The sequence below is a fragment of the Cebus imitator genome, unplaced genomic scaffold (assembly GCF_001604975.1).
Source record: "Cebus imitator isolate Cc_AM_T3 unplaced genomic scaffold, Cebus_imitator-1.0 Scaffold170, whole genome shotgun sequence".
Taxonomy (NCBI): Eukaryota; Metazoa; Chordata; class Mammalia; order Primates; family Cebidae; genus Cebus; species Cebus imitator.
This window is the reverse complement of record NW_016107485.1, coordinates 4,059,517-4,084,104: the sequence shown is the minus strand read 5'-3', so window position 1 is coordinate 4,084,104 and position 24,588 is coordinate 4,059,517. Positions and strand designations below refer to the sequence as shown.

Below are 24,588 nucleotides of genomic sequence, written 5' to 3'. Positions count from 1 at the left end.
ATGCCCAGCTAATTTTTTGTATTTTTAGTAGAGACGGGGTTTCACCATGTTGACCAGGATGGTCTCGATCTCTTGACCTCGTGATCCACCCGCCTCCGCCTCCCAAAGTGCTGGGATTACAGGCTTGAGCCACCGCGCCCGGCCGGAGCTTCTCATGCTTATTGTTCTGGTGACAGATTTTTAGAGAGCATTTGGAACAGTGTGTAGAAGGCCGTGTCCGTACAAGATACACAGCTGAAATTGTTAATTGTCAAAGGGCAAAATTCAAAACTGGCCACAGTCTGGAAGGCTGGGATGAATGCATTAAGATATAATTCAACTGATAAATTTTTTTTTTTTTGCTCTTCTCACCCAGGCTAGAGTGCAATGGAACTATCTCAGCTCACTGCAACCTCCACCACCTGGGTTCAAGCAATTCTCCTGCCTCAGCCTCCTGAGGAGCTGGGATTACAGGTGCCCACCAGATGCCCAGCTAATTTTTGTATTTTTAGTAGAGACAGGGTTTCACCTTTTTGGCCAGGCTGATCTCAATCTCCTGACCTCGTGATCTGCCTGCCTCGGCCTCCCAAATTGCTGGGATTACAGACGTGAGCCACAGCACCCGGCCCAACTGATGTACACTTAGATTTAAAACAATCTTCTATAGTAGTTTGGCTGGGGGAGACAGACATGATAGAAACTCACAGGAAAAGGACCTTGTTATTTCACGTCGAGGCTACATGCTCATCTTTTCTTAGGTATATGGAAGCTGTTGATTTGCATACTTTGATTTTCTATCCTGCCACCTAACTGATTTCTTTTACTGTTTGCATTAGAAAAACTAATTTTTCATTGACTCTTTAGGGTTGCCAGGTGTACTGTCATATCAACTGCAAATAGAAATGACTTGACTTCTTTTGCAATTCTCATGCCCTCATTCTTTCCTCTGTCTAACTGCCTGATCTAACACCTCCAGTTCTGTGTGAAGTAATGGAGAGAGTGGGCAGCATTGTTATGGCCCTGATCTTAGTGAGGCATTCCCCACTGAGTAAGATGCCAGCATTAGGACTGAAGTATACATAGAGTAGCATGTTCAGAAAGGAGCCATCAGTTTCTCTTTTCTGGAGTGTTTTTTTTTTTTTACCAAGAATGGACCAGACTTTGTTTATCCACTAGATAAACAATAGCTCTAGTGTCTATACCTGGTGACTCAAACACCATTGGCCAGTTTATAAAATAATAAATTCCCAAAATATTACTGCCTCAACATTATGAAAATCAGATTTCCTAAAAAAGCACTTGGTTGAAGTATCTAGACACTATTCACAAGTACTTAATGAAAAAGGCGCGTGCTCAGGAGATTGACCGCTATCAGATACACAGGTTTGCTCGTTTGGGAAAGTTTTTTGTTCCCGCATCAGCCACATATGGTGGAGCATACAGTGGTCAGTAGATCATCAGCTTACTCCTGGTTTCCTGCTGTGAAACGCTCTTAGATGAATTGTTCTTGTGCCATGGCACACCAGCATGGCAAGTTCCTCAGTGGCCTGTTTGAGCTTCTTTCTTTACTTGTGGAAGACAATTTCACTGGCCTTTTTAATAGTGTATGTCTAATGTGGAACAAGTCCATAAGTTGCTTGGGTGATATTTATTTTTTACTGGAAAGTATGGATTTGTTAGAAAGATCAAGTCCTTAGAAGCCTGTGTCTATCCCTTATAGGAGTTAGATACTGGCAGAGGAGGTACTGTGATTGTAGCATCCATGACAGGTTGTGCAATGTGGACAACACATTTGTGTTAATACTATTCATCTCGTATCAGAGGATAAGCTCAATCCATCTTAATCTCATTTTTAATCACAGGGCTCTAGGAAATATAAATGTCTTTTCCTCCCATGCTTTAAAACACCTGTGGCACTTTGGGGTGCTAAATATTGACTTATTTGCCCATCTTTTCATGGGATACTCTTGACTGGGGACATGCTTTTGTGCTTCTGCTTCACCTCATATTTAATTTCATTCCAGCTGGTGGCAGGAGAGACTAGAAAAGGAGCTACCTTTGGAAGTATGTTTGCCCAGTTACAGGAGACTTTTGTGAGCTCGCTGGACATGGAAATATACTAAGCAGGTCTAAGACATAGGAGATATTTGGCCACATATCAGTTACCTGAAAAATAATTAATTCCCTGGTTATTAACTCACCGCCATGGCCCAGACGCCTTGCACAGCCCTCCCACCCAGGCACGTACGTGCTCACGTATTTACAAACACGGTGTCGAGCCTCTTTCCCCTGTGCTCAGCAGAGAGGCCACACTGCCTTCTCAAGCTTCCGTAAACCTAACATGCTTTTTTCCATCTTGGGGTCTTTGGGCATGCTGTTCCCTCTGCCTGGAAGGCTCCTTCTCTGCCTTCTGGAAGGTCACCACCCATAGTCATTCAGGTCTGGCTCAGAGGTCACCTCCTCACAGAGGTCTGCTTTTCTGACCACTTCATCTAAAAGAGCCGGCCCCCCCACCCCCACCACGCTGTGTCCCTTACCATGGTGTGTTTTCTCCCTAGCACATAGCCCTGTCTGAGATTGCCTTGTTTATTATTGTATTATGTGTTTGAAATCTCTCTCTCCCTGGAAGGGATGCTTCAAATAAGGAACCTCTCTGTTTTCTCTTCTACATCCCCAGTACCCAGAATAGTGCCAGACTGTTGCAAATGCTCAGCAGATATTTGTTGAAAGAATGTCTGTAGTGATATAATGTACTATAATCACATAATGTCATATGTGGGTCCCAAAGCCTAAGTTCCCATTTATGTTAACATAAACGTTTATTTTGCTTTAAAATGAGACAGTTTAAGATTAGAGCTAGACCCAATTTTGTGTTGCTGTGAAGCCGTTTTTCATTTTCTTTATTTGAGACGGAGTCTTGCTCTCTCACCAAGGCTGGAGTGCAGTTGTGTGATCTCAGCTCACTGCAACCTCCACCTCTCGCATTCAAGTGATTCTCCTGCCTCAGCCTCCTGAGTAGCTGGGATAACAGGTGCACACCACCACGCCTGGCTAATTTTTGTATTTTTAGTAGAGATGGGGCTTTGTCATGTTGCCCAGGCTGGTCTCAAACTCCTGACCTTAAGTGATCCACCCACCTCAGCCGCCCAAAGTGCTGGGATTACAGGCATGAGCCACTTCGTTGGGCCAGTTGTTTTTCTTTTGACATTGCTTGAACTGAAAGTGTTAAAATTCCTGGTATCATGAGGAGCTGAGCAGAATTTCAGCCCTTATTATTTCCCTTTCCAACTTGCTTTTCTGTTTTTGAGACAGAGTTTTGCTCTTGTTGCCCAGGCTGAAGTGCAATGGTGTGATCTCAGCTCACTGCAACCTCTGCCTTCCAGGTTCAAGTGATTCTCCTGCCTTAGCCTCCCGAGTAGCCAGGATTATAGGCATGTAACACCACATCTGCTAATTTTGTGTTTTTAGTAGAGACAGGGTTTCTCCATGTTGGTCAGGCTCATCTCAAACTCCTGACCTCAGGTCCGTCCTCCTCAGCCTCCCAAAGTGCTGGGATTACAGGTGTGGGCCACCGAGCCCGGCCTTTTTTTTTTTTTTCCTTTTAATATGGTTGTGACACACTTGGTTCAGTTAGCACTTATTGCCATTTCATCTCTTTTTTTTTTTTTTCCATTTCTATTAGTAGATTTTGGTTATATTGTCTGTTTTCAACGGCTATTAGAAGGCATTAGTAGCTTTTCAGACCTCATAATATTGTGTTAATAAAAATAAAAGTCATCTAATGAAGACATAAATAAGTGTAGAGACACATCATGTTAATGAATTGGAAGACTCAACATAGGGACAATGTCTGCTCTCCCCAGATTGATCTGTAGATTTAAAACAGTTCCAATAAATATCCCAACAAGCCTTGTGGATATAGCAAGCTAATTCTAAAATTTATATGAAAAGGCAAAGGAACTCAAACAGACAAAACAGTTTTGAAAAAGTACGATAAAGCTAGAAGAATCACACTAGCCAATTTTAAAACTTACTATAATAAAGCTACAGTAATGAAGAATGTAGTATTGGTGGAGGGGTAGACATGCTGATCACAGGAACAGAATAGTGTTTAGAAGTAAACCCACACAATTCAATGCAGGAAAGCTAGTCTTTTCAACAAAGGGTACTGGAATGATTAGATATCAGAATGAAAAAAAAATGGACCTAAACCTCCATCCTACCTTATATAGAAATTAATTCAAAATGGATCACAGATCTAAATGAAACTATAAAACTATAAAACTTATAGAAGAAAACATAGGAGCTTTTTGTGACCTGGGGCTGAACATGGCTCCAAAAGCATGAACCATGAAAGAGAAGAAAAAGGATTAAATGGACCTCATCTAAACTAAAACCTTTTGCTCTGCAAAAGACACTACTATGTGAACGAAATGCTAAGCTACAAATAGAAAGAACTCTCAGAACACAATAGTTGAGAAAATAACCTGATTTAAAAATGCGCAAAAAATGGAAAGAAGCGCTTTACCAGAGAGGGTCAGTAGGTGCCAGATAAGCACGTGAAGGATGCTCAGCATCATTAGCCATTAGGAAGTGCAGATTAAAGCCACGACGAGATACCACTACCACCTCGTAGAATTTCTAAATTAAGAAAAAGGAAGAGACAATACCATGTGGTGGCGAGGATGTGGAGCAACGGGAACTCAACACTGAAAATGCAAATGGTTCAGCTGCTCTGGAAAACGGTTTGACAGGTTCTTGCAAAGTTAAACATATGCTTGCCACATGACCCTGCAATCTCACTCCTAGGTATTTACCCAAGAGAAATGAAGTTAACGTTCATACAAAAACCTGTACATGCATGTTTATAGCCCATCTCTTCGTAGTTGCAAAAAATGTAACAGCCCAAGTGTCCTTCAGTAAATGAATGGATAAACAAACTATTCTACATCCGAACAATGGTATATTACTCGGCAGAAGAGAAAAACAGACTGTTGGTGTACACAAGCCAGCAACTTGGATGATTAATCTTAGAGACATAATGTTGAGTGAAAAAAGCCAGTCTCAGGAGGTTATGTTTACTGCATCATTTCATTTATGTGACATCCTTTTTTTGTTTTTGGAGACAGAGTCTCACGCCATCACCCAGGCTGGAGTGCAGTGGTGTGCGATCTCGTCCCATGGCAACCTCCGCCTCTCTGGTTCAAGTGATTCTCATGCCTCAGCCTCTCAAGTAGCTGGAATTATAGGTGTGCACCACCACACCCTGCCAATTTTTGTATTTTTAGTAGAGACAGGGTTTCGCCACATTGGCCAGGTTGGTCTCAAAGTCCTGACCTCAAGTGGTCAACCCCCCTTGGCCTCCCAAAGTGCCGGGATTACAGGCGTGGGCCACTGTACCTGGTCTTTAATGTGACATGCTTATAGAGACAAAGCCAGAGCAGTGGGAAACAGGTTGCTAGGGATTAGGGAAGGGAGTGCTTTGGAAGTGGAGCTGCCCTGTATCCTGAGAATGTGGTAGTTACACACATCTCTGCATGTGTCAGCATTCATAGATGTGCGTGCCCCAAAAGCCAGTTTTACTCCATGTTAATTTAAAAATAAAACAAACTCCCACACCCTGCAGAAGTTGCTCCAGGGTGCAAAATGTAGAACTAAAGCACCAAAATAGATAAATGCAGAATAAAAGCAATTAAAATTAAAAAAAAAATGAAGTCACTCCTGTCAGTATATGACTAACAGAAGCTACAGTTTGCCACAAAGGCTAACCACAGGCTTTTTTTTTTAATTGCAAAAGCCTGTTGAAGCGATTTCCACATCGTTTCTGGAAGACTGTTAACAATAACTTGTAAGAAGGTGCACCCAGTATCTGTGTGTGTTTGATTTCTTTTTCATATTCTTCACTGTCGGCATATAGAAATGCTACTGATTTTTGTATGTTGATTCCATATCCTACAACTTTACTGAATTTGTTTAATCAATTCTAATAGTTTTTTGGTGGAGTCTAGGTTTTTCCAAATACAAGATTATGTCACCTGCAAATAAGGATCATTTAACATCTTCCTTGCCAATGTGGATGCCCTTGGTTTCTTTCTCTTATCTGATTGCTCTAGCTTGTGTTTGTTTAATATTTCAATAAAGCTTTCAATACGGTATTTTTTTTTTTTTTGAGACAAACTCTCACTTGTCGCCCAGGCTGGAGTGCAATGGCATGATCTCAGCTCACTGCCACCTCTGACTCCTGGGTTCAAGCGATTTTCCTGCCTCAGCCTCCCCAGTAGCTGGGATTACAGGCATTTGCCACCACACCTGGCTTTTTTTGTGTTTTTAGTAGAGACAGAGATGGGATTTCACCACGTTTGGCCAGGCTGGTCTCAAATTCCTGACACCAAATGGTCTACCCTCCTCAGCTTCCCAAAGGCTGGGATTGCAGGTGTGAGCCACCGCACCCAGCCAATACAAATTTTATTTTCTTTGAAATTGCTGTGGTTCTCCCAGTTATTCCAGTTTGCTCTAGCTCTGCATGATGGTCCTGGGAGTGCCCTTGTGAACAAGGCACACTTCTCAGGTGGGAGGCCAGATCTGGGGCAGGAAATTGTACCTGGGCCTTGCATCAAAGTTGTTCCTGGGCCTTAAAAAAATACAGATGCTCAGGGTGTACCCTAGGGAGATTGGGAAATTCAGAGTTTGTGTTTGGGCCAGGGCCAGGGCCAGGGCCTGGACCGTGTGAGTGCTCTGCAGTGATTATGCTGAACAGCCTGGTTTGAGATCCTCTGGGGTGGAGTGGGTGTTGCAGGCAGGCCAGGGTGCTGGGATCAGGGTGCAGTTGGGGTATGTGAGAGGGTCATCAGCCAGTCCTAGGGAGGGTCATCCTGAAGGAAGACCTCCTGGAGGTGGTGACTTCTGAACCAGAGAGTCTGGAAGGACGTGGAGAATTGCTAGGCAAGAAGAAGGAGGTTGTTCACGTGGAGGCAAAGAGCAGGGGATGGACAGGCCTGCAGGCATTTGGGACTGGGAGAGAAGGATGTGGCAGGTGAGATGGGAGGGGACGTCGGGGTGGCCTGAGGATGTCTTACAAACTAGCTCATAAACTGCGACATATAAGCCAGTCTCAGTCACTCTCCCTGGTACTTGGAGGCCCCAGTGCCAGAGAGAGTGACAAGTCAGAGTTTCTCTAGGGTGGGTCTTAGGTCACCTGAAAGCATCACTCGTGGGGAGCAGCCTGTGCTGCAGATGTCCTGGGCCCTGCCCAGATCAGTCATTCTGAGGGTGGGGCCTGCAGCCTGCAGTTTCACCCAGTGCCCAAGGGATTCCTTTGCAGTGTGCATTTGGAGCCAGTGCAGTAAGAGGTGGGGGCCCCAAAGAGTTTCCTGTCAAGAGTTTGCGACGTTTGTTTGTGTTTCACTAGGTTTCATAACAGCTCACACTCCTGGGGGCCATTGCTGCGCCTTGCATTTGGGAATGCTGGAGTCTTTCTGTTTTCCTGGGGGACTAGTTTGTAGACCAGCCATAAAAACAGCAAACCTTCTGCAGGTGTCTGTTCATATAAACATCATTGTTTTCCCGAAGGAAGTGGAACCCTCTGTGTAGGGCTGCGGGCCCGCTAGGTTTTTGTTGCAGAAGAAGAAGATGAAGTGGGGTCTGCCCTGCAGAAGCAGTGGTGCCTCACGGCTTCCTGGTGTCCTTCCCCAGGAGCAGCAGCCAAGCTGGACAGACGACCTTCCGCTCTGCCATCTCTCTGGGGTTGGCTCAGCCTCCAACCGCAGCTACTCTGCTGATGGCAAGGGCACCGAGAGCCACCCACCAGAGGACAGCTGGCTCAAGTTCAGGTGTGTGTGCCAGCATTTTGGTCCTGGGCCCAGGGAGTTGGTTAGTTTGCAAGCAAGGAAAGACACTGACGGCAGCTTTCTTAAATGGGCTTGCCAGTGAGATGTGGCCTGTGGGAGGTGGCCTCTGCTGCTGTCCTTTATACTGCTGGACTTTAGACCAGCCAAGGGCCTGCTCTGATGGGGTAGCGTGAGCATGGGGAGGAGGGTATCCTAGAAGGTCATAGCCACGAGAGTGAAGTGATGCCCAAAGCAGGGGGACCCAGGTCAGTGCCTGAAGCTGCAGCTGCTGTAGCTTTAGCCTCCCCCAATTCCTTTCCCTTTCTCCTTCCACCTCCGTGTGAGACCCTGGTCTCAGTCCTCCCTCTGCCCTCTCCCACTGCCAGGAGTGAGAACAACTGCTTCCTGTATGGGGTCTTCAACGGCTACGATGGCAACCGGGTGACCAACTTTGTGGCTCAGCGGCTATCTGCGGAGCTCCTCCTGGGCCAGCTGAATGCTGAGCACGCTGAGGCCGACGTACGGCGCGTGCTGCTGCAGGTAATGGTGCTGGGGCTGGCAGTAACCTGGCTCCATTGCATCCTCCACCCCCAGGGCCTGGGCCCTGCACTTCTAGCATGTTACCAGGGTTGGTGTGAAGATCCTGCCGGCCCCTTCACCCTGGTAGAGAAGCAGCTCCCAGCCTAGGGGCCCCTTCCATAGGAGTCCAGGACCAGCCAGCAAGCAGCAGGCCTTCAGTGGCTGGCAGAGCTGACAGGGGAGGTACTGCTGGAGACGGCGGGATTTAGGGATGTGAGCTTGGAGAGAGGTGTGAAGTAGGAGCAGGGCAAGGCCTGGTCGGAATGGGGTCATTCAGAGCTACCCCTTTCTTTCCCATGTAGCCAGGTGCTCAGCCTCCAGGTGCAGGAAGCATACCTGGGCATTCAGGGAAGACCCTGCCTCCCCTTTTTGAGGGATGCTGCCATCATTGGCTGGTTCCACCTTTCTGCTTGCGCTGTTGGGAATTTTCCTCCTGGCATCTCCTTTCAGGAGCATGTCTCAGGCCCATTTTAGATGAGAGGATGGGCTTCTGTTCCCAGAGAACAGTGGTGCCAGCCTTTTCCTGCCCTTCATGACCTCAGGCTCCATGGCCAGTGCTTCTCAGCAGATCTCACACCCAGGGGGAGTTGTCAGTGTCACCAATGTCCCAGGGCCAGCAGGGTTTGACAGAAGCCTCCCAGGAAGAAGTCGTAGTAATCATAGGAGCTGTCATAGTCCTGGCAGTTTCTCGGAGCAGGTGCCATGCTGAGTGCCAGGCTGGACTTACCCTCGGAACACTTAACCTCTGTTGTATGAGACTGAGGTGTCCAGAGGTCACACCAGCTGGGCCTACTCCAAGCCTTTGCTCTTAGCCTGCGCACTGTCTGCTGCCTCCAAGCCCTCTGAGTGCCGCGTCTGTTGGCTACGCACCCCTATGGGGCTGAAGGGCTTTGTCAAAGACATGGATCTGCAAGAAGCAGCCGGTGCCCTGCAGTGCCGGGCTGGAGGCACAACCGACATGTGGAAAGCCCCATCACACGAGGACCTGCAGTGAATACAGTGAACCTGTTGCTGTTCTTCACAGGGGGCATTTTAGCACCAGTGACGGCGGTGTTTTGAGCCAGTCTTTGCCCTGTCCTGTGTCCCTCCAGGCCTTCGATGTGGTAGAGAGGAGCTTCCTGGAGTCCATTGACGATGCCTTGGCTGAGAAGGCAAGCCTCCAGTCGCAACTGCCAGAGGTAATTTCCCCAGTCCACACCCAGGGGAGTCAAGTCCAGGCCCAGCTTTGCAAGGAGCATGGACTTACCTACTTTGTCTTGACATTACTGGGCCAGAGCAGCAGGAGTTAGGGAGCAGTTTCTCAATGGGAACACTGGTGGGTGGCCATGGGTGAGGGACCTTGCTGCCCTGCTGTAGGCAGCTGCATGCTAAAGCTCAGCATTGGCTGGGCAGTGGCGGGCATGAGGAAGACTTTTTGCGGTCCTTTGACCTGAATGGGTGTCCACCCTTGTCACCCACCTGCTCACATCACCCACCCACTAGCACCTGTAGCACTGACCTCTGTGCTGTGAGTCAGGTCATCTCCGGCTTTCCTGGAAGAACCTTCCCTGGAGTTGCAGCGCAGGCTTCATCCTGGCTGTGCCATGGACTGTCTGTCTGTCTGTCCTCCGGGCCCTCAGATCTTTGCCCTTAAGAGCAAAGGAAGGGAGAGGGCTGGGGAGGTGGTCCAGGTGGTTCTGTCCTGCCCTGACCCCTCTGTTGATGGTTGTAGGGGGTCCCTCAGCACCAGCTGCCTCCTCAGTATCAGAAGATCCTGGAGAGACTCAAAACATTGGAGAGGGAAATTTCGGGAGGGGCCATGGCCGTTGTGGCAGTCCTTCTCAACAACAAGCTCTACGTTGCCAATGTCGGTGAGCCCCCTCCTGTCCCAGGGTGGGGAGGGCTAGGGAGAGGCCAGCCGCAGAGGTCAGTGCGTGATCTGACAATCTGCTTTCCAGATTCTTCACACACTTTAGACCTAGGGTTTCCTGAGGCCATTTGTATGTCCCTCTCCATAGTGATGCCTCAGTCCCAGCTGGAAGGGAGAAGGGACCGAATGGGAGGCAGGCGTCCTGGCCTTTAGTCCCTCTTCTGCCTCTAACTCGTTCTGGATGAGTCACATCCCATTCTGGGTGGCCTTGGCCACTGTATCTGGAAGAGGTTACCTGGTCATGAAATACCAACCAGCATCTCCATAAACAGCTGCGAGATGGGGCTAGGTGACAGGGACACTGGAGTTTGTGAGAAGGCTGGACAGGTGCAGGTTACAGTAGGAAGAACTCTGTAGAGACCCTTCTGATGATGCTGCCTTTTTTTTAATACTCTAATGGAAAATTTTCCATAATGTAAAATAATAGAGTGACTGATACTTAATGAACATTCGTGTGCCCATCCCCAACCTCAGCAGTTATCAATTGTGGCCAGCCTTCTTTTATCTGTGGCCTTTTGTCCTCACATTCATTATTTTGAAGCAAACGCCAGACATTGTGTCATGTTATCTATAAATATTTCAGTCTGTATCTCTACAGAAGAGGTCTGGTTTGTTTGGTTTTTTTAGAGACGGAGTCTCACTCTGTCGCCCAGGCTGGAGTGCAGTGGCGTGATCTGGGCTCACTGTTTGATTAAGATCATGATCCTATGATTACACTGAAAAAGTTAAACCCAATTCCTTCATATCATCAACTGTCCCTAACTGATGACTCACCCTGTTGGTCTGAGCCTGTTTTGCCCTTTTTAGGTATTTCCACATGTGAGATGCCTGCCTCGTCTCTCTCCGTCTTCCCAGCATGTCCTGTTTCTCTCTGTGCTTTGTCTTTGCTTAACTGTTCACATTCTGCCGCAGGTACAAACCGTGCACTTTTATGCAAATCAACAGTGGATGGGTTGCAGGTGACACAGCTGAACGTGGACCACACCACAGAGAACGAGGATGAGCTCTTCCGCCTTTCACAGCTGGGTGAGTGGGGAGAATGCCTGCCCCAGGCATCAGTGGGAGCAAGAGCTGATCCCATGGGCTCACCTTTCACCTCCCTCTGGTGGTGGGGTAACAAGGCATGTAGTGAAGGGACTGTGACCTTGGGCTCCCAGGCCAGCCTGCCTGGGGTTCAGTCCCAGCCCTGCTGCTTTCTGGTTGGCGATTGGAACTTACTTATGTTTTCTGTGCTTCAGTTTCCACCCTGTGTAATAAGGACAGCAGTAACCTACCTCAGGGTACTGGGAGGATTCAGTTAGTGAAGTGAAATGCTTCCTGCAGTGCCTGGCACACAGGAGACACTTACTTATTGGTGGAGATGGAAAGAGGCCAGAGAAGTCCAGGGACCCCAGCTGCTGCAGAGCTGTCCCTTCCCTTCCCAGGGAGCTGCAGGCAGACATGGGGCACATAGGATAGGCAGGGAGATGCAGGTAAGCTGCTCCATGCCAGGCAGTGCCTGGAGGAGGGCCTCTGAGTGAGGCGTGTTCTAAAGGGCATGGGGACTGAGGGCACCAGGGGCTTTGGGTCAGCTGCTCTCCCAGGCACCCCGGCATTGTCTTCATTTCCTATTCAGTGGGTCTTTATTGCCTTCTTCCCATGGCCATATCTCTGTCCCCCTCTTTTTGTTCCTGTTTGTGAACAAGGAGCAGATTGTTGCATTGTTTCCCTCTGTAGGCTTGGACGCCGGGAAGATCAAGCAGGTGGGGATCATCTGTGGGCAGGAAAGCACCCGGCGCATCGGGGATTACAAGGTCAAATATGGCTACACGGACATTGACCTTCTCAGGTAGGTCCAGCCCAGCTGCCCCCTGTACTTGAAAGACCAGAAGCTACTAGGGAGGCCATGGTGGGAGAATTGATTGTGCCAGGAGGTTGAGGCTACAGTGAGCCGTGATCATGCCACTGTACTCCAGCCTGGACAGCAGAGCAAGACCCTGTCTCAAAAAAAAAAAAAAAGGCCAGAAGGCCTAGGCCAGATGCAGACTATAGGCCCCAGCAACAGACGTGCAGTCAAAGTAGTTCAGAGCCCAAGCAAACTTTCTTCCTCCAGAGAGGCTGCTTTGGGGCAGATTAGGCCCAGCAGGCCAGGAGTTGGGTCTTGTAGAGACAAGAGGTAGAGTTGGGGAGCTGGGCCAAAGCTGAGGGCAGCAAACAGTTCCACAGGGGAGACAGGGGAAGCCAGAGTTGGCATGAGATGGACAGACCAGGCCTGTTGGTTGGTGCTACCCATGGCTGCAGCAGAGATGTGAGATAATTGTGTGTTTCCCTCTGAGGACACCTCCTCTGGGCATCACCCCAGTGCTCATGGCAGCAAAATGGGATGTCATCATGAGGAGGCTTTGTTGTGCCAAGCCCATGCAGAGCTTGGTACATATCTGCTTTTATGCACTCCCTACTCAGGCCCCCTGAGGTGGGCACTACCATCACCCCAGAGGCATTTTCGTAAGAAGAAACTGAGGCATGAAGACATCAGGCAGCCCACCCTGGTCATGGGGCTTGGACTCAGGCAGCCTGAATTTGGAATATGTGTCTTTAACCACAGGCTAACCTGTATGTGAAGTGTTGGTTGGGGAAATAGGCACGTCCACTCGTGTGATGCCAATCACAGCATTTACTGTCGTGGCCAGGGCTGTTCCCAAAGCCAGAGTTCCTATCAGCAGAAGCCAGGCCTCACAGCCTGGAAAGTGCATGTTAAAACTCCAGGCCCTCACGCCATCTAGGCAATTGAGTTTGGAATGTTTGTCCCTAATTTGTGGGGTTCTGTTTCCTTTATTGGAAAGTACATCCATTCTTGAAACACTTGGGACAGTGCTGGGGTCTATACAGGGGAAGGAAGTCTTCCTACCCCAAGCTCTAGGACTCGCTTCCTCCCCAGAGGCTACTTTCTTCTGTATCCTGCTCCCAAATCTCTGTGTACATGTATATATACACACATGGTTGTGTGTGTGTGTGTGTGTGTGTGTGTGTGTGTGTGTGTGTCAGTCATGGGGCCGAGGAGCCAGCATCCTTTTCAGAACACCCGGGTTCTGGCGTATCCTGCCAAGTGTCCTTCCCTCTTTTCTTTTCTTTTTTTTTTTTTAAACCTTAAGGTGTAATTGACCTACACAAACTGTGCATATTTCATGCATATAACTTGATGAGTTCGGAGATACATTTACATACCCCTCACTGCTGTCATTAAAGGTGCCCATCCCTTTATTCAGCACACCTGCAGTTAGACTGGCATCATTCTGTGTAATAACAGCTGCCAGGATCCAGCCCCGGCTGATGGACCCTCAGGAAGTTCTTAGACTCCGCTCTTCTGGGTGGTGTTGCCAGCACCTCCTCGGGTACTTACCTCCATGTGCACACACATGTGCTGATGTGTAATGACTCTGACCCAGTCACTAAAGGATCCCTGTGCACATGGAGAGTATTTGGGGTCTCAGTCACCTGTTTTGGAGGAGCTCGAGTGATAGCAAGAGGAGTGGGCTCCCAAGAATAACCCCATCCTCTTAGAGGGGTGGGCTCTGAGCGATAACCCCACCTTCTCAGAGGAGTGAGCTCCCAGTGATAACCCTGCCCTCTTAGAGACTGGGCCCCAAGGATAACCCTGCCCTCTTAGAGGAGTGGGCTCCCAGGGATAACCTAGCCCTCATGCTGTCCCACCCCCTGCCCTGCCACTACCAGGCCCTGTAGACAGGATGTATGGAATGGGCCAGAATCAGGCATTCAACCTTTGCTGTCCTGACCTCAGCTGCCTGCCAGTTTTTCTGGTCCTCCAAGTTTTATTTTAGCAGCTGCCGTAAGAAAGTGGGTCTCTTTTTCCGACCTTCTCTCTTTTCCTCTTGTCGGGTTATGTGTTTTATTTTACATTCCGGGTATAGATTCCTCCCCGCAGCAGAACTGCATCCACCTGGGGGCTGTTCCAAGCAAAGCTCTTCCCTCCACTGTCTCTCCATAGCGCTGCCAAGTCCAAACCAATCATCGCAGAGCCAGAAATTCATGGGGCACAGCCACTGGATGGGGTGACTGGCTTCCTGGTGCTGATGTCGGAGGGGCTGTACAAGGCTCTGGAGGCAGCCCATGGGCCTGGGCAGGCCAACCAGGTGAGTTGGGCCCAGCCAAGCCCACAGCTGGAGAGTGTGGCTGGCCCATGCATGCAGCAGCATGCTCACCCTGCCTTCTAGAGCTGTGATTCTCAGATGCCGTCACCAGACATCCCTGAGTTCAAAGCTGGGGGAAGGAGAATCCCAGAGCTCCAAAAACACCCATCCTACCAAAAAACTTGATTCATTTTGGGCTTGAAGCAGCATCAGTCCCCAGGGCCTGGGCAAGGCCTAAAGGGAAGAGGGGGAGATGGATGTGAATTGCCGTGGGCACGACATTGCTCTGGGACAGCCAGGAAGGGGCCAGGGCAGGAGGAGAGCCGAGAAAGAGATAAGGCCTGCTCCAAGAGCTGTGGCTGAAGAGTCCCTCCTGCACCCCATCACTTCCTGCCAAGGGCCTGGGGGCTTCACTGCCCTCCCTGAGTCGCAGATAATTTACAGTTCGATTCTCATTTCTTATAGTGGCAATGGTAGCGTTTACCTTTGTGGGATTGCAGTGAGGTCAGGCATGGTAAACATAGGCCCACAGCCAGAAGGGGTGGGGGGCTGCTTATTTTTCCTATACTTTCGAGTCACCAAAGCGTGACTTTAAGACAATCACGTTAGGGATGATCTCAAAGGAAAGCTGCCTTTCCCTGACCTTGGATTGCTGACTGGCTAAGATAAATTCAGTTTGTGTTCCTCCTCCTGTCTGTGATTCTTGTAGAAAGATAACATTTTCTGCTTTGTCTTTTTATTTTTATTTTTTAAAGAGACAGGGTCTAGCTGTGTCACCCATACTGGAGTGCAGTGGCGTGATCACGGCTCACTTCACCCTCAACCTTCTGGCTTCAAGTGATCCTCCAGCCTTAGTCCCCTGAGTAGCTGGAAATATAGGTGTGTGCCACCACACCTGGCTAATTTTGCTTGTTTGTTTTGTTTTGTTTGGTAGAGAAGGGGTCTCACTGTATTGCCCAGGTTAATCTCGAACTCCTGGTCTCAAGCAATCCTCCTGTCTTGGCCTCCCAAAATGCTGGGATTACAGGCATGAGCCACCATGCCCAGCCTGCTTTGTCATTTTTAATTAAAAATCATGAGGAAAAAGTCTTCTTTAAAATTTGTAAATTTTTATTTCAGTAGCTTTTGAGTTACCAGTGTTTTTCTGTTATAGCGATGAATTATGTAGTGGTAAATTCTCAGATTTTAGTGCACGAGTTTTCCAAGCAGTGTTGTAACTAATCCCTAGCACCCCGGCCACTCTCCCGCTCTGAATCTCTAAAGTCCATTGTATCACTCCGTGCACCTGTGCGTACTCATAATTTAGCTTCCACTTACAAGTGAGAACATACAATTTGTGGTTTTCCACTCCTGTGTTACTTCACTTAGAATAATGGCCTCCACCTCCATCCAAGTTGCTGCAAAAGACATTCTTTCTTTCCTTTGAATGGCTGAGTAATATTCCATAGTTCAGATACATTTTCTTTATCTGCTCATTAGTTAGTGGACACTTAGGCTGCTTCCACATCTTTGCAATTGTGAATTGTGCTGCTATAAACATATGTTGTGCACAAGTATCTTTTTCATATAGTGACTTATTTTCTTTTTGGGTAGATGCCCAGCAGTGGATTGCTGGATTGAATGGCAGATCTACTACTCAGGTGTCTAACTATCCCGTTTACTGTGTTCTGATTTCTTTTTTTTTTTTGGAGACGGAGTCTTGTTCTGTTTCCCAGTCTGGAGTGCAGTGGTGCAATCTCAGCTCACTGAAACCTCCGCCTCCTGGGTTCAAGTGATTCTCCTGCCTCAGCCTACCCAGTAGCCAGGACTACAGGCATGTACCACCACCATGCCCAGCTAATTTTTCTATTTTTAGTAGAGATGGGGTTTCACCATGTTGGCCAGGCTGATCTCAAACTCATGACCACAGGTGATCCGCCCACCTCAGCCTCCCAAAGTTCTGGGGATCACAGGCAGGAGCCACCACACCAGCCTGTGTTCTGATTTCTTCATCTGTAATAGCTTACCATTCCTTCTGGTAGCTTTATAACATAGAGGGACAGGGGCTTACTTCCACATAGAGTAGGGAATTTTGGGCCCATTTTGGGAGTTCAGGGTCTTGCTGGAGGTGACATTGCTGCTTAGTGATGAAACCAAGCCTGCCAAGGACTGGTTCCAGGTCATTTCCTATTTCCTGCCCCTACCCTCCGACCCCCGCCCAAGAGAAAGTTTACGATGGTACGAAAGTGATACACATTCACTGGGAACCGTGCTCTGAGTACCTCTACAACCATTCTGATTTTCACGGTCAATACAGTACTCAATAAATTACATGAGATCCGGCCAGGCATGGTGGCTCACGCCTGTAATCCCAGCACTCTGAGAGGCCAAGGCAGGCAGATCACTTGAGGTCAGGAGTTTAAGACCAGCCTCGCCAACATGGTGAAACCCCGTCACTACTAAAAACACACGCAAAAAAAGTTACCTGGTGCATAGTGACCCATGGCTGTAATCCCAGCTACTGCGGAGGCTGAGACAGGAGAATTGCTTGAACCTAGGAGGCAGATGTTGTGGTGAGCCGAGATCGCACCATTGTGCTCCAGCCTGGGCAACAGAGTGAGACTGCGTCTCAAAAAAATAAAAATATCACATGAGATTCAATATTTTCTTATATATGAATAAAATAGGCTTTGTGCTAAGTGATTGTGCCCAGCTGTAGGCTAATAGAAGTGTTATGAGCACATTTAAGGTAGGCTAGGCTAAGTGATGATGTCAGTAGGTTAGGTACATTCAACGCTTTTTCAGCTTACAATATTTTCAACTTACAATGGGTTTCTCAGGACATAGCCCCATCCTAAATTGAGGAACGTCTGTATACTGGACAGGGACTTCTCTGAGGTCAGGGAGCCTGTTTTCATTTTGTATCTCCAGTTCCTGACAAAATCCTAGCACATATAACATCACCTACAACAAATTTGTTACAGGAAAGAGTGTTTCGTAATAATGACACTTTGGCCGGGCGGGGTGGCTCAAGCCTGTAATCCCAGCACTTTGGGAGGCCGAGGCGGGTGGATCACGAGGTCAAGAGATGGAGACCATCCTGGTCAACATGGTGAAACCCCGTCTCTACTAAAAATACAAAACATTAGCTGGGCATGGTGGCGCGTGCCTGTAATCCCAGCTACTCATGAGGTTGAGGCAGGAGAATTGCCTGAACCCAGGAGGCGGAGGTTGCAGTGAGCCGAGATCACGCCATTGCACTCCAGCCTGGGTAACAAGAGCGAAACTCCGTCTCAAAAAAAAAAAAATAATGACACTTTGTACTGGGCTTTTTAGTGGCCTCCAGACTGCTTTCACACCATTGTTTGTTAATCCTCACAATCACCCAGTGGGGTGGGTGTTCTCCCCCTCCTAGAGGTGTGCACCCAGCAATCACAGGGATCACAAGGGCACACACTTCCTAATGAGAAAGTTCCAGAAGGATTATCCTGAATACCTTGAAAGGCTCAGATTGCAAGCTTGGCTGGCAGGCACTTCCTTCACCTGTTGGGCTATTGACCACTAAATCTCCTGATTTGGGGGCTCTGAGATTATGGCCCACGCCTCCCGGGCCGCCCCCAGTTCCTTACCAGGTTCTTACTCCCCCTGCCCCTGCCCCAGGAGATTGCCGCAATGATTGACACTGAGTTTGCCAAGCAGACCTCGCTCGACGCAGTAGCCCAGGCGGTGGTGGACCGGGTGAAGCGCATCCACAGCGACACCTTCGCCAGCGGTGGGGAGCGTGCCAGGTTCTGCCCCAGGCACGAGGACATGACCCTGCTGGTGAGGAACTTTGGCTACCCGCTGGGCGAAATGAGCCAGCCCACAACAAGCCCGGCCCCAGGTACGTGTGCTGTGCAGACAGGCAGTGCCTGGGGATGCCATCTGGGGACCAGAGGTGGGTGCAGAACAGCCAAGGCTGATTGAAACAGAGATGGAGTTAGGAGGCCTGGCTCTGAGTGGCTCTAACCCAGGTTCTCTTGACTTTCAGCCTCTCTGTGCTGCGTGTTGATTTTTGCTTTTTTGTCTGTAAAATGAGGATAATACCACCTGTCCCGGCAACCTCCCAGAACCTGAGTGCACCAGCCAGCAATTCACAGAGCTGTGAAGCCGCATAGTAGAGATGATGGCCACCACGGGTTGAGCGCCTCCGGTGTGCCAGGAGCACGACCTGCATTATTTCCTTCAGTCCTCATTGGCAACCCTAAAAACAGGTGGTACCCCTGTTTTCCAGAGGGGGAAACTGAGGCTAAGAATGAAGGGACCTCGAAGAGATTAGGCTTGTGGACAGATGGTCAGGCCCCAAAGCCTATCTGTCCCAGGGCTGCACCGGAGCAGGGCAGGAAGAAGGACATTTTGCTTTTTGCCTTTGTAATTTTTTTTTTTCTGAGATGGAGCCTTGCTCTTGTTGCCCAGGCTGGTGTGCAATGGCATGATCACGGCTCACTGCAACCTCTGCCTCCCGGGTTCAAGTGATTCTCCTGCCTCAGGCTGCTGAGTAGCTGGGATTACAGGTGCACATCACCATGCCCAGCTAATTTTTGTATTTTTATTAAGGGCGGGGTTTCACCATGTTGGCCAGGCTGATCTCAAACTCCTGACCTCATGATCTGCCTGCCTCGGCCTCCCAAAGTCCTGGGATTACAGGCATGAGCCACTGCGCCTGGCCCCTGCCTTTGTAATTCTTCAACCAAGTTCTGAGAAAAAGAGGTGGCTGCTCTCTGCTGGGATCCCCGAGTGCTGCTCAGTGCTAAGACCTTTGGTTCCTGAGGGCTGCTTTTTTTTTCTGTTTTAAACAAGCAAACCTTAGGTAAAGCTCAGGCATCCACAGACAGATTTGTTCTCCCATGGACACCAGGGTTATTGGAGTTCCTTTGGCCTGTTGTTATTGCAACCATATTTTTATTGGGTCAGCCTCAACTGGGAGCAAACTTATCCTCTGGATTAAGGCATCCGTGGAAAGTCAGGCAGTAACCCTTTCCTTGAGGTACCTCAAACATGAGCAGACTTTACTGCCATGAATTCCCATCCCTGCCTGGAAGAGTTTCTGCCAAAGGAAATTCCCCGTAAGCTGTCCCAAGGGGCAGGGCACCGCGCTAGGCTTGGGGAGCCGGGCATGGCTGCTGCCCACACTCAGCCCTCAGGCACCACCCCATCAGGCCATGGAGCACCTCTGCCCCCGCTACCCTGGGTTCCTCCTCAGCCGCTGCCTGAGACCCCCACTCTCTTCCTCCCAAAGCTGCAGGGGGACGAGTGTACCCTGTGTCTGTGCCATACTCCAGTGCCCAGAGCACCAGCAAGACCAGCGTGACCCTCTCCCTTGTCATGCCCTCCCAGGGCCAGATGGTCAACGGGGCTCACAGCGCTTCCACCCTGGATGAAGCTACCCCCACCCTCACCAAGTAAGTCCCTCCCCAACTTAGCCACCCCCAGCCCTGTCACCCCTATGTGTGTCCTATGGCACTGGGACAGAAATGACCATGGAGCCAGGTCTTGTGGATGAGATGCCCTGAGGTCTCAAATTCCCCATCTCTGTGCCTGGTAAGGGAGGTCTGAGGCAGGAGGAAGAGGCAGCCCTTGCTGGGCCAGCTGGGGTTTCGGGTCAGGTAGCTGATGGTGCCAGCCTACTTCTTGGATTTTCTTGTGAGCCCTGTCTGCTGGTTTCATTGAGTGAAAGGTTGTCTTTTTTTTTTTTTTGAGACGGTTTCACTTTTGTTGCCCAGGCCGGAGTATAATGGCGAGATCTTGGCTCACCGCAACGTCTGCTTCCCGGGTTCAAGCAATTCTCCTGCCTCAGCCTCCCGAGTAGTTGGGATTACAGGCATACACCACCACGCCTGGTTAATTTTTCTTGTATTTTTAGTAGAGATGGGGCTTCACCGTGTTGGTCAGGCTGGTCTCAAACTCCCGACCTCAGGTGATCCGCCCACCTTGGCCTCCCAAAGTGCTGGGATTACAGGCGTGAGCCACTGCACCCAGCCTTGAAGGTTCTCTTTTATTCTCCACCTGGGCATGATGTGGGGCAGCTTCCTGTGGTGTCCTTGCTTGGGGACATTGTCTGGCCTGTACTGGCTTGTTAGAGCCCATGCTTTCTGACTAATGTACCTGATTTTAGCTTTGAAGTAAGTTCTCTGGTTTTGAGAGCAGGGGGCGAGGTGGAGGCAGCAGCCTGAGGGTGTTGCCCACAGGCCCCCTCCAGCTGCAGACCTGCCTAACAGGTCTGGAGTATACCCCACCCCCTTCACTTCCGTGGAATGTGCACCCCCCACACCGGGGGACCTGGATCTGGTTTCCACATTCCAGCCCTGCTTTGTATAATAGAGATGCCACACCCAGCCCACTCTGAGGATGGAGTGCACAGGATGTGGCCAATTAGAAGGGGCCTGGAAGGGGGTGGGTGGCCTGTTTGCCTCTGCCTCATCAGGGGGCCTTCCTTTCCCTCTGCCTCTGGGTTATAGATGCTGCCACCACTGCCACAGGGCTAGAAATGCCTGCCAGGCCAAGCAAGCTCCGTGGGCATCCCGAGTGCAGTAGGGGTGGCCTCTCCAGCACCCTTGCCAGGCTGCCTGGAGGAGTCCTCCAGCTGTGTCCATAAAGCAGAGTAACCGCTGTGGCCCTAGACAAGACAGGATAACCCGCCCTCCTCCTGTGTCCCTCACTCCCTTCAGCATCGGAGCCATAGTTGGTCCGGACTTGGGCCGGTCCTGTGCTGGTGCTGGGCAGCACTAACAGGCAGTTCAGCTGTGACAGAAGGTGGGTGCCTGTCCCCACCCAGCTGATGAGAAGGGAGTGAAGGGGAGGGGGGCGAAGGAAGGTTTTCTAGAAGACACCTTGCCCACCCTGCTGAGTAGGGCATGGATTGGGTTGGGTTTAGAGAGATGGCAGTGTACAGTCTGTAGCTCAGCACCACCCGGTGGAACTTTCTGTGATGGGGGGAGGGCTCGTGTCGGTGCTGTCCCGGCATAGCGTCACCAGGCACTTCTTGTGGCTATTAAGCGTTTGAACCTAGTGTTCCATTTTCTTTTTTATCTTTTTTTTTTTTTTTGAGATGAAGTTTTGCTCTTGTCACCCAGGTTGGAGTGCAATGAATGGCATGGTTCACTGCAACCTCCACCTCCCAGGTTCAAGCAATTCTCATGCCTCAGCCTCCCGGGTAGCTGGGACTACAGGTGCACACCACCACACCCGGCTAAATTTTTTTGTGTTTTTAGTAGAGACGAGGTTTTACTATGTTGGTGAGACTGGTCTCGAACTCCTGACCTCAGGTGATCCACCCACCTCGGCCTCCGAAAGTGCTGGGATTATAGGCTTGAGCCACCATGCCTGGCCCCATTTTCTTTACCTTTAGTTCATTAAAGTACCCACATGCAGCTGGTGCTTTTAAATTTGACTTTTTATCTGTTCCTAAGAACATCTTGCTGGAGCAGCTCCTATGGACACCTCTGCTAGAAAGGCCTGTGGCCTGAGGGGCTGATAGACGCAGGGGCCTCTCTGTTCCCGGGCTAGAAGCCAAGGCCCCCTTGACCTGGCTGCTCCTGACTGACTCCCTCCCCTGTTGTCCCGCAGTCAAAGCCCCACCTTAACCCTGCAGTCCACCAACACGCACACGCAGAGCAGCAGCTCCAGCTCCGACGGGGGCCTCTTCCGCTCCCGGCCTGCCCACTCACTCCCGCCTGGCGAGGACGGCCGCGTTGAGCCCTATGTGGACTTTGCTGAGTTTTACCGCCTCTGGAGTGTGGACCATGGCGAGCAGAGCGTGGTGACGGCACCATAGGGCAGCCGGGGAGTACAGCCCAAGCAGCGCCTGGTGTGGGGCAGGACGGGGTCCAGCCGTTTCCTAACATCTGCCTGTGCCGCAGCGGCCAGTAGGCACCGTCCTCAGCCTGCACCAGACTCTCTCCCATGGCTCTCGGGGCAGTGGAGGGTATGGGTGCAGAGTGGACCTGTGGTTCACATCTTGTCACCACACAGGAAGCTGAAGGCCACTTCCTTCCAAGGGGCCTCAGCCCAGACCATCGCCCTTTCTCAGCAGAGAGCCAGGTGTGAAAGCCGAACTGGGCCTGCAAGCCGCCCCAGCCTCCCCGGCAGCCTCCTGCAGAGCAGGAAGAGGCACCCTGTGGACCCTGAGTGTCGCAGGCCCAGCAGACCCTTGTCTCCCAAGGCCACCCTTCCTCCCACCAACCCCTCCCCTCACCTCGGGGCAGTACTCCCTGGCTTCTCCGGCCCCCGGCTTCTCCGGCCTCATGGCCCTGTGCTCCTGCATTCAGAGTGGAACCTAGGCTGGTGACCGCCTCTGTCCCTGGCTGGGCCCCATCCCTGGACCTGCCCTGGTTGTGTCATCTGTGGTAAACATTGAAGAGGACCAGGGAAGGATCTGAGGCCTGGGATGGCCACAGAGGGGGCAGGTCAGATAGAAAGGAACAGGGAGAAGTGGTCTAAGAGACCTGGAGCTGCCAGAGGTGGGCGGCCTGGGCTTCCCAGAGGTGGGCGTGTGGGAGAGGTGAGGACGGCTCCAGCGGGCTGAGGCAGGGGCTGCTCTCCTCAGGCCTGAGCCGGGGTGAGCCAGTGCCTGCCTTGTGTTTTCCTTCTGGTGCTGCAAAAACCGTAGGCTGGAAGGCGGCTGAGATGAACCATCTTTACCACTGATGAGGGGCCTCTCCCGGCTGAGGGTAGGAAGCAGGGCTTGTGAGTCAGGCTGGGGCACTCATTAGAAAGAAAGAAGAGTGGACAGTGGTTCCCGGAGAGAGGAGGTTCTTTGAGACACAGTACCCTGGGAGGCATAGGGAAGGGTCGGGCCGGCCTGACTCAGGGCCTGAGTTAGACTATTTCACACGTGTTCTCTGCCTTCAGTGGGTAGGGGGTGCCACCAGGGCTGTCGGCCAGGATTGCCACTCCTGTTTCAGAGGAGGAAGCAGGCCAAGAGACTTGCACCTTGGCCAAGCCACACAATCAGTGGGGCAGCCAGAGCGCAGACCTGAGCCATTTCATCAGTATCCAGGGCCCCCTGGGTTCCCCACACCCTCCCCAGCTCCCAGCCCCCCATTCTCCAGACCGGCCCACCAGGGACTGGCCACTGTTGCAGAGCCTCCAGGGCGTTTGGTCCTGCAAAGTCAAAGGCCTGATGGCTCCGTGGCCCAGGAATCCATTTTCCTGTGGCAGAGCAGGGCCTGGTGTGGAACCAGGGAGAGGTGGGAAGCCACAGCAGAAACGGAAGAAAGACAGGTCTCAGCCCAGGGCCCTCGCTCACTCCCCCACCCCCCACTTTGAAGACATCTCTCTTCTGCAGCTGAGAGGATTTAAAGTCAGTCACAAAGGCTTGGGAACAAAAGAAATTCTCTTCCAAGAATGCCTGTGTGATGCTGTTGGGTCTCTAGAAACGGGGTCACTTTTTTAATGCAGTAAGGAAGTAATAAATGGTGACATTATGCATTGTGATATTAATAGTGCTGTTGCTCATGCCTCCTGTCACTCCGGTGGCCCTGGGAGGCGGACGCCTCCCCTGTTCACTGCCCTGGAGGTTTAAGAACTCCCCTCACAAGGCTGCTAAGTGGCAGGGCTGGGATTGGAACCCAGGCCTCTGGCTACATTCCACGCTGCTCCCCCCACAGCCCAGGGCAAACGTGGCCTGCCTGGTACCTCCGGGGCCCACTCTCAGATGTTCATACACATCTGGAGGGGGTGACAGAGCTTTCCCTTCTATAGGCCAAGCCCTCTAGCCCATGGGCAGTGGCAGGGCTGTGGTGCCGACTCCACTCTTCCTGAGCGGGAGTCCAGGGTCTTGGGGTGTGAGTGGTGCTGTGGGCACCCAGTACTCAGGTCACCAGGGCAGAGACCTTGCCCTCTTGCCAGCTAGTTTGCTTTATTGGGTTTAGGAAAGGATATTCTATAAATACCAGTCCATAGAGTACCTTGTCCTGCTTTCTGGGACTTAAGAACTCATCCCTCAGGCCGGGCGCGGTGGCTCACGCCTGTAATCCCAGCACTTTGGGAGGCCGAGGCGGGTGGATCACGAGGTCAAGAGATCGAGACCATCCTGGTCAACACGGTGAAACCCCGTCTCTACTAAAAATACAAAAAATTAGCTGGCATGGTGGCGCGTGCCTGTAATCCCAGCTACTCAGGAGGCTGAGGCAGGAGAATTGCCTGAACC

At 50.7% G+C, this 24,588-nt stretch overlaps 1 protein-coding gene across 1 annotated transcript in view; it reads left to right on the top strand.

Annotated features, from left to right (window-relative positions):
• TAB1 (TGF-beta activated kinase 1 (MAP3K7) binding protein 1) overlaps window positions 1-23,879 on the top strand; it is a 32,041-nt gene extending 8,162 nt beyond the window's left edge. Inside the window, exons 2-11 of the mRNA XM_017544578.2 lie at window positions 7,672-7,808; window positions 8,192-8,345; window positions 9,476-9,562; window positions 10,096-10,234; window positions 11,206-11,319; window positions 12,010-12,121; window positions 14,279-14,423; window positions 18,060-18,282; window positions 19,678-19,840; window positions 22,005-23,879. Coding sequence (XP_017400067.1) covers window positions 7,672-7,808; window positions 8,192-8,345; window positions 9,476-9,562; window positions 10,096-10,234; window positions 11,206-11,319; window positions 12,010-12,121; window positions 14,279-14,423; window positions 18,060-18,282; window positions 19,678-19,840; window positions 22,005-22,212 — 1,482 coding nt within the window. The 3' untranslated portion in view covers window positions 22,213-23,879. The remainder of the gene's footprint in view (window positions 1-7,671; window positions 7,809-8,191; window positions 8,346-9,475; window positions 9,563-10,095; window positions 10,235-11,205; window positions 11,320-12,009; window positions 12,122-14,278; window positions 14,424-18,059; window positions 18,283-19,677; window positions 19,841-22,004) is intronic.
• The last annotated feature ends 709 nt before the right edge of the window (window positions 23,880-24,588 follow it).